At 44.3% G+C, this 9,112-nt stretch overlaps 1 protein-coding gene across 1 annotated transcript in view; it reads left to right on the forward strand.

The window, feature by feature from the left end:
- Nucleotides 1-303: 303 nt before the first annotated feature.
- Nucleotides 304-9,112, forward strand: part of SFRP4 (secreted frizzled related protein 4) — a 12,321-nt gene continuing 3,512 nt past the window's right edge. Inside the window, exons 1-5 of the mRNA XM_006143006.3 lie at nucleotides 304-934; nucleotides 1,997-2,077; nucleotides 2,166-2,231; nucleotides 4,454-4,652; nucleotides 8,647-8,710. Coding sequence (XP_006143068.1) covers nucleotides 490-934; nucleotides 1,997-2,077; nucleotides 2,166-2,231; nucleotides 4,454-4,652; nucleotides 8,647-8,710 — 855 coding nt within the window. The 5' untranslated portion in view covers nucleotides 304-489. The remainder of the gene's footprint in view (nucleotides 935-1,996; nucleotides 2,078-2,165; nucleotides 2,232-4,453; nucleotides 4,653-8,646; nucleotides 8,711-9,112) is intronic.

Here is a 9,112-nt window from a genome sequence, read left to right on the forward strand (position 1 = left end):
CAAAAGAACGCCTTTCTCTCTGCTGAAATTCGCTTGCACTCTTTTGAGTCCGATATCCAAAACGACTGCCAGAGGCTTTTTCTTGGTCCGGAAGGAGCACTGGCCAGACTACAAAGGAGGGACTTTGGGGGAAATGCAGGCTCCCTGCCCTGGGCTGCTGCCGGGAGGGGATGAAGTCACCGCTTCTGCAGCGAGGCCTGGGGGTGGGGCAGGCCGGGGGTGGGGCAGGCGAGGGGGCGCCCGTAGCGCCTGCAGCTGCCAGAGCGCCGCTGCGAGCCCACGTCAGGGGAGGTGTCTCCCCGGGCGGCCGGCCGGCGATCAGGGGCTGGCCCCCGCGATCCTGCATTGCTGCGAGCTGCAGTTGAGGGGAAGAACTTCTCCTGCGCCCCGAAGGACTTCCCCCTGGGAGAAGGGACGGCGGCGGGCTAGGAGGGGCGGGAGCCAGGGGTTCTCTCCGTCTGGCGGGTCGCGGCGCGGGAGAGCGGGGCGATGCTGGTCTCGGTGCTGGCGGCGCTGTGCCTGTGGCTGCGCCTGGCGCTTGGCGTGCGCGGCGCGCCGTGCGAGGCGGTGCGCATCCCCATGTGCCGGCACATGCCCTGGAACATCACGCGGATGCCCAACCACCTGCACCACAGCACGCAGGAGAACGCCGTCCTGGCCATCGAGCAGTACGAGGAGCTGGTGGACGCCAACTGCAGCGCCGTGCTGCGCTTCTTCCTCTGCGCCATGTACGCGCCCATCTGCACCCTGGAGTTCCTGCACGACCCCATCAAGCCCTGCAAGTCGGTGTGCCAGCGCGCGCGCGACGACTGCGAGCCGCTCATGAAGCTGTACAACCACAGCTGGCCCGAGAGCCTGGCCTGCGACGAGCTGCCGGTCTACGACCGCGGCGTGTGCATCTCGCCCGAGGCCATCGTCACTGACCTCCCCGAAGGTGAGGCCGGGCCGGGGGAGGGGGCGAGCCACCCGGGCAGGCGCCGCCGCCGGAGGACCTGTTGGCCACACTAAACTTCCAAGGCTTGGAGGAGGTGGGGAGGTGGAAGGGACGGCTTCACTTCTGGAACAGATTCCAGGGATTTCGGGAGCCAGGAGAAAGCATTGCATTCCGTTAAGGGAAAAAAAAGAGATACTTTGCTTATCAAGGGAGTCTTTGGTGATGTTATTTACAGTAAAAACAGAAAGAATGACAGCAGCAAACAGGCAGGGCTCTGCTGGGAGCCAGTGTGAAGCGCTCCCGCTCGGTGAGTCGAGTTGGCTCATTTAACCCTTTTTCCACCGAGGGTACTTCCTGGGCCTTCTCTCTGAAAAAGTGGTAACAGCCACCACTTCCCACCAAGGGAGCAGGTTGAACCCTCCTTCCTGGCATGAAATGTGAGTGTCTGTGGATTCTTTCACGCAGGCTTCCCTAATCCAGCTTACCCTGCGCGGGAGAGCAGGGTGCTGTGCTCCTGCAGTTTGGGAATTTATACCTCAGAACATTTCCCGACACGGAAGCTGACGTGGTTAAGGAAGGGACCAACTGAAATGCTCCTCTAATTCAAAGATTGTTTTTGGAGAACGTATTGTTTAAATTATACAAGCAATAGAAGTTGGTGGCTTGTATTGGCTATGTAGCCGCACTGCAAATTATAGCATGGTGGTTTGGATTATTCTAGTTATTGTGAGTAGGGTAAACTGTCTACGTACAAAATTAACATTTTTAAAAGGATGGGGGGCGAGCATCGTGATTTATCCAGGTCGGCTGTTTGCATCAGCCAGGGTGGATGGACAGGCATTTACAGCAGTTCGTGCGTGGCTAGGCCAAGGGTCAAGTCTCCTGAAAGACTTCTTTCCCAAGCCTGGATGTCATTCAGAAACACGGAGTTGGCAAGTACGTGCCGTTTTGACTTTTCAGTTCTGTTGCTTTATGACTGTGGGAGTTTATGTCCTCAGCTGGTCCTATGGCCGTGAGCAGACCCGAGCACTGACCACGCCCATGGGGCCCTGTGTGTTTCAGACGTGAAGTGGATAGACATCACGCCCGACATGATGGTCCAGGAGAGGCCTCTGGACGTGGACTGTAAACGGCTGAGCCCTGGTGAGTTCCTGCACCACAGCTCTCTCCTCCTCCGCAGAGCCATGTGTGTACGCCTTTCCAACTTTGTGCCTCTCTTTTGCCTTTTTAGATCGGTGCAAGTGCAAAAAGGTGAAGCCTACTCTGGCGACATATTTGAGCAAAAACTACAGCTACGGTAATTCCCCTGATGAAACCATTCACTGTTGAGCCATGGCACATGACAGAGCTGCAATCTCAATAAGGTTATCCCTCCGAAAGCCAGTCTGCCAGCCACCAATGGAGGGTTGGTGGATTTCTAGTTAATCACGTGGGTCCTGTATGGTGCAATGACAGCTGTAAAATGGCTTGCTTTTCTGGGTAAATCAAATACAGTGAATTTCCCAGCGAGAGCAGTTATGCAGATCAGATTACAAGTTTGACACCTCAGTCCTCTTTGTCTTGGTGTGAAGCACTGCTGGCACAGATGACTTGTCCCACTGGTCCTCCTGAAGTTTCGTGGCTGAAGGATGAGTGAGTGATCGTTCCACGGATTTGCTTAGTGGAGCCCCTGAGAGTTAAGGATTAGATCTTTCTTGCACCAGAGACCAGTTTTTGTAGAAAATAATCTTTCCATGGATGTCAGGAGGGTGTGTTTTTAGGGTGATTCAATCAGGTTCTGTTTACTGTGCACTGTATTTCCTTTATTGTTACACTGTAATACACAATGAAATAATTCTACAACTCACCACAGTGCAGGGTCGTTTCACTGTCACTAGCTGGTCCAATCCCACGGTTCCCAGGAGAATCTAATGCCACTGCTGATCTGACAGGAGGTGGGACTTAGGGGATAATACAAATGATGAGGAGCAGCTGTAAATACAGGTGAAGCTTTGAAGGTCTGCTCACTCCCTTGTGCTCAACTCCTGCTATGCGGCTCGGTTCCTACAGACCACGGACCTGGACCTGTCCAGGGACCAGGGGTTAGGGATCCTTGTCTTAGAGGACTAGAGAATTAACAACTATGAATATTTAACATCTTAAAGATACTTTAAAGAAATATGTTATTCACAAAGTCCTATGGCTACAGCACTGAAATCATTTAAATGCCCTTCTCTTTCTTATTTGGAAAAAAAAAATCAGTACTTTCTTCAGAGAATAAGTAAATCATGGTATTTGAAATGTTTTAAGTAATTGTAATCCTACTATTACTATTTGAAAGTAAATTTAATTGGAAACTATGTTTTTTAAAAAAATCTGGGCTATTTTATATTTTATTACATTTCAAAAATTATTTCTGCTGAGATAACAAAACTTTTGAGAAAAATGTTCGTTTCATCTGCTAACTTAGTTTTCACAGCTAAGTTATGAAATTGAATTTTCATAAATGTTACAGACTTCATAAAAGTTCAATGAGATATTATATTAATAAAAAAAATCCTTTTATCTCACACATAAAAGGAAGGGAGATCATGATAAGGTAAAAATCTGAAAAAGTAGCCTCTTAAGCTTTCGGACTTGAGAAACATACATATCTCGTATGTATAATTCAACAACAACAAAGTTTTTCCCATTGTCTTTTTCTTAAAACCCGTTGTATGTCGGTATTGTCTTTATCTGACCTACTTAGTCCCTCATCTGCCAAGATCCAGCATGAGTACCAGCCGGAATGTCACTGTCACGCTCGTCTTTATGATGTCATGCTTTGGAATGACCTTGATGAGAAAAGCATTCTCTGTCCCAATCCTTCGGCCCTTTCCTATGCCAGCTTTGTAGGGTGGACTGTGACCTGTATTGGGCTGATGGCAGCTGTACGGGAGGCAGAATTAGCAAGAGAATGGCGAAGCCAGAGTTGAAAACTTGTTCAGGCAGCGACACTGACAGCCATCTGTGATAAGGCTGCTATTTCTACTCACCATGGGTCTTGCTTTTCTGGGCTGTGAAATTAATGAACTGAGAACGGTAATCCTCAAAGACTCCTTGCAGTTCAAAAATGTTATACCTCTAATAACTTTCTCTGTAAAATAGAAAAGGTTCCAGCATCAGGTGGGTGACTGGAGGAGTCCAAACTCTCAGGTGCCTTCAGAGTCAGAGCGGATGTCCTCACTTCAGTAAGCACACTAGACAGGACCGTTTCTGTGCGCTTTTTCCTGGCCTGACGTCAGAGCCCGGACTACGCCTGCCTCTCAGTTTGCTCTCCACCTTGCAGTGTGATCCAGAACCTCGAAGTAATGTTGACACTCGCGAAGCCACACTGAGCATGTGACTGTGTGGGCACTCGGCCTGCATTTGGGCCGCTTGGACATGACCATAATTACAGGAGGGATTCTTTAAGAGTGGCTCAGGAGTTGGCGTGAATACACCATCCCTAGTCTTGCCCCAGAGGCTTCAATGACACGTCTGTTTATTTTTAACTTGCAGTAATTCACGCCAAGATAAAAGCGGTGCAGAGGAGTGGCTGCAACGAAGTAACGACCGTGGTGGATGTAAAGGAGATCTTCAAGTCCTCGTCCCCCATTCCTCGGACGCAAGTCCCACTTATTACGAATTCTTCCTGCCAGTGTCCTCACATCCTGCCCCATCAGGACGTCCTCATCATGTGTTACGAGTGGCGCTCCAGGTGGGGACCCGGGGCCGCAGAGAACTGGGTGCTGCTCCCAAACGGGAATCTCACTTAGCCGTCACAATTTAAAAATGGCCGCAAGATAGTGCAATAGTCTTTTTTTTTTTTTTTTTTTTTTTGTACCTCTAATAGAAGCTTTTGGTGGGATATCATATATGCTAAATATCAAGTACTTACCCATGGAAGGAAGGAGAAATAGAAGTATCAGTATTGGCATAGAATCTTTAAAAATCTATTTCAAAGTTCATTAAGTGATTTCGAAAATTTATAGGCGAGTTAGTTACTCTGAGTAAGAACAATTCTTTTCAAATCATTCAAATAATATTAAGTAGGAAATGCTGAATGTTTAAAGCCTCTTTAACTCTGATCAAGTGAGGAGCCTCTGAGATCTCACCGTCATGTGTCTTCCTTATTCAGTGGTGCCCCTTATCCACAGGTTAGCTTTCTGCAGTTGTAGTTACACAGTCAACCATGCCCCCAAAATAAGTGAGTACAGTGTAGTAAAATAAGCAATTTGGGGGCAACTCCATAGCCTAGTGGTTAAGGGAACCAGATCGTCCTGGCACCCAATGGTTTGAAAAAAACGTGCTGGGTGGATGTGTGTGCATGCCCCAAATCCCAACGCAATAAAGAAATGGAGAAGGGATTGCAGCATGACCTTTGGGGGTACTGTCTCTCCTCTCTGTATGCCTATCAGTCTCTGGTGAATAAACACATAAGAAGATGTTTTGATAGAGTAGGAGAGAGCACATTTGCATAATTTTTTGAGTTTTATTTTCCCCTCTTAGGGCAATGTGCATTTATGGGGGAGAGAGAGAGAGAGAGACAGAAATAGTGAGAGGAAAAGTGAGAAATTACCACCAAGAGGGGATGGCCATGCTGCAAACCCTTCTCCTCCATTCTCCCAGGATCCTAGGTGTACATGCACATGTCCCCAGCATGAGTTTTAAGCCACCAGGTCCAGGACTGAAACTGTAGTCAACCGTGTGGGAGTCCAACAACGTAACTGCTGTGCCATCTGCTGGTCCCACATATATATTTTTTTTATTTACTTTAATTTGACCAGAGAGGTACAGAATGAGAAAGAGTGAGAGAGATGAAAAGTGAAAAAAAAAGCCACTAGGTCCAGGACTTGAACCGTGGTTGGCCATGTGGGAGTCCAGCACCCTTAGCCACCAGGACACCTGCCAGCCCCCTCTACGTAATTTTTATTACAGTAGATTGATACAGTTGTTCCATGTTATTAGCATTTGTTGTTGACCTCCTACTGTGCCTAGTTTATGATTAGACTTTATCATAGGGATGCATGTCGAGGAAAACCCAGCACACACCCAGTTTGGTTCTGTCTGTGGTTTCAGGTAACCACTGGTGGGTCTTGGAATGTATCCCCTGTGGACAAGAAGGGCCTAGTGTAGACCTTCAGGTATTTGTTTGGTGAAACAGCCATGCACACATGAGAATGCGCACACACACACTTCAGCTGACTTCTGAGTCTACGAATATGTGATTCTCAAGTTAGGTACTCACAGAGCAAAGTATAAACGTAGATATGTTTCACACACACACACGCACACGCACACAGATGTACATATCTAGCTGCGAGTGTCTGTCTCTCCATCGCTCTCCTTGTCATCGTCTTATGCATCTCTAAATTCTTCGTAATACAAAGTCAAACTCTTCAGCCCAGGTTCTAGGAAGGGCGCCCAGAATAGCTACCGGGTATTTCCTTAGCAAATCACTCATTTTTGCATGACAATTTCTTCTTCTGATACTCTGCACTTGATGTTCATCAGCTGCTTCTTAATACAGACTCAGACTCTTTTCTTCTAAAAAGAAAACAACCTCACTCTAGTATCCCTCGTTCTGTGTGATACCCATTTGGGTATCCTCACAAGTGAGCTTCAGCCATTCCTCTACTTCCAGTTCCTCTCTCTACAGAGTTAGTGTCTGTTTTTATTGTGTGATGTTTCTCCTGCTGCACAAATGCAGTTGGGACGTAGCAGACCACTAATCATTGAATGCTGTTTGGACAGATGAATGGATTATAAATCCATCCCAGTCAAGATATTTCTGGATAATTGTGGTTTACCTCCTCTCAAGTGCTAATGATGATCGTTTGGAAAAATGAACTGATGAGGGTATGTAAAGAAGATTTTGAAAATAAGCGATGGAAGGAAATCTGCCTTAGGAGACTCACAAAATGTGTACGAAGCTACCCTAGTTAAAACCACATGGTGCAAGAGTAGACAAATAGATAAATAAAACAGGAAAATTCTGGAAACCAATTCTAATGCATCGAAGAACTTTTCATTGTGAAGGAGATATGGCAAAACAGTAGGAACTGGATGTATTATTTAGCAAATGTTGCAAATATTATTTGGAAAAAAGTATATGTTTTCCACTTTGTGTAATACTATGAAATACATTTCAAACTAATGAAAGAGATAATAGTATAAAAAATCAAGGAAGAAAAAATTAGGTGACTAAATGTGTGGGTTGTCAGAAAAATCCTGCCATTATCTTTTCTACGCAAAAATGCACCATAACTTCTCTGACGACCCAATATGCTGTAGATATAAAGTAATTTAATAAATTATAAGGGAAATATCAATATACCTATTCGACTATATAATGTCATATATATAAAAATCACAGATAAAAATAGAAAAGGCAAACAAAAACTCGGAAAAATACTTGCGATGTATACAATAAAGAAACAGTAATCTTACTCTCTAAAGAGTTCATACAGATTAATATTTAAAACACTGAAACCACACATGCATACATAAATCTATAGATAGGTTCCAAAAGAAAGCACATAATAAACATTTGAAAAATAGTACCTTAATTTCAAACTCCAAATAGAAACAAGATTCCATTTTTACTTTATTCTTTTTGTTTTAAACTGCCAGAGGGGTGTGTGCTTACTAAAGAAAGACAGAGAAAGAGGGGGGGAGGCACCCGTGGGGCGTGGTCTCGTCACAGTCCCATTGCCTCCGTTTCTTCACCCTGTTGGGACTCGGGGCACACACACACGCCCAGCGTGTTTGGTAAGCTGTCCGGGCTGGGGTTCCAACCGCAGTAGGTTTTGTCTATGGGGCTGTCCCATTTATCTGATTCTTAAAGTCAGTGAATGGAAAAGTAATTTGTAATTATATAGTGAACATCTAAAAAAAGAAAAACAAAACAACCCTGTGGACCCAGTCATTGTGCCTGCAGAAGCCCGCACTAAGGAACCAATAAAGCACCCGCAAGGGCGTATATGAGGCTAATCCACATGACACCTGTAGTCATAGCTGAGCAGAAGACGGTGCTCAGAGGCCGAGAAGTGAATAGAGAGATGAAGACACTTCAAAAAGTTCATGTAAAAATGTAATTAAAGGAGGAACTTATTCTGGCGCCAAAAAAATTGAAATCCGTGCATATATTTTTTTTCTTATTTTATTTAACTTTATTTATTTATTTATTCATTTATTTTAAATTTGACTAGAGAGGAACAGAGAGAGTGCAAGAGAGAGAGATGGAAAATGAGAAAACAAGCCACCAGGTCTGGGAGTTGAATCTCAGTCGTCCATGTGGGAGTCCAGCGCCTTTAACCAATCTATGGATGCCACCTGCCAGCCCCCATATTTTTCATAATGTGCATTTTCCATGAACTTTGTGAAGACTATAGTATGACTATCAACTATACTACATTAGTTGAAATGTAATATTGTTATTAAAGTAATACTCTGAATTATTCAAATTATATCAGAAAACACATGTAACATAATGATAAAAGAAAATGTGTCATATAATCTAAATATACAGTGTAACCTGAAAATATATATAGGCAGAAGAATGAAAAGAAATATCAATAAAATATAAGTTATGGGTATGTAGATTATGATGGTAAGGGTTAATGAAGAATTTTCCTTATTTTTTTGTGTTTTTAAACTTCTTACTTTTATAATCAAATGCTGTTTATTAAGATACATTGCTTTTCTTTCAGGATGATGCTTCTTGAAAATTGTCTAGTTGAAAAATGGAGAGATCAACTTAGTAAAAGATCTGTAGTAAGTATAATCAACAGCACTGTGAATGAGAATGCAGTTCGCACAGAGAAAGTCTAGAATCAGGGTTTTTTCACATGGTCTTTTCTCTAGGCCTTCACGGGAGCCAGCAGTCGCGGCAGTGTTTGGCTTTTGAGTAGGTAGTTAAGAGTATAACTATTTTCACTTGGAGTTTTTAATCAGAAAATCCGTCATTTGAATCTAAATGTGAGTTAGTTGTGCTCAGTATTAATGTACTAGTTATTTCCAGTTTAAAATAGATGTTGATTCTTCATTGCTTTACACTTAATTGTTTTAGTGAGCAGCAAGATACTTGAGCAGAATTAATACTCATTGGTATTAAAACTGGTATATATTTGTAGAGATGTAAGTACCTTTTTAAAAAATTCATACCATCAGTTTATG

This window comes from Tupaia chinensis, unplaced genomic scaffold (genome assembly GCF_000334495.1).
Source record: "Tupaia chinensis unplaced genomic scaffold, TupChi_1.0 Scaffold000088_1, whole genome shotgun sequence".
Lineage (NCBI taxonomy): Eukaryota > Metazoa > Chordata > Mammalia > Scandentia > Tupaiidae > Tupaia > Tupaia belangeri.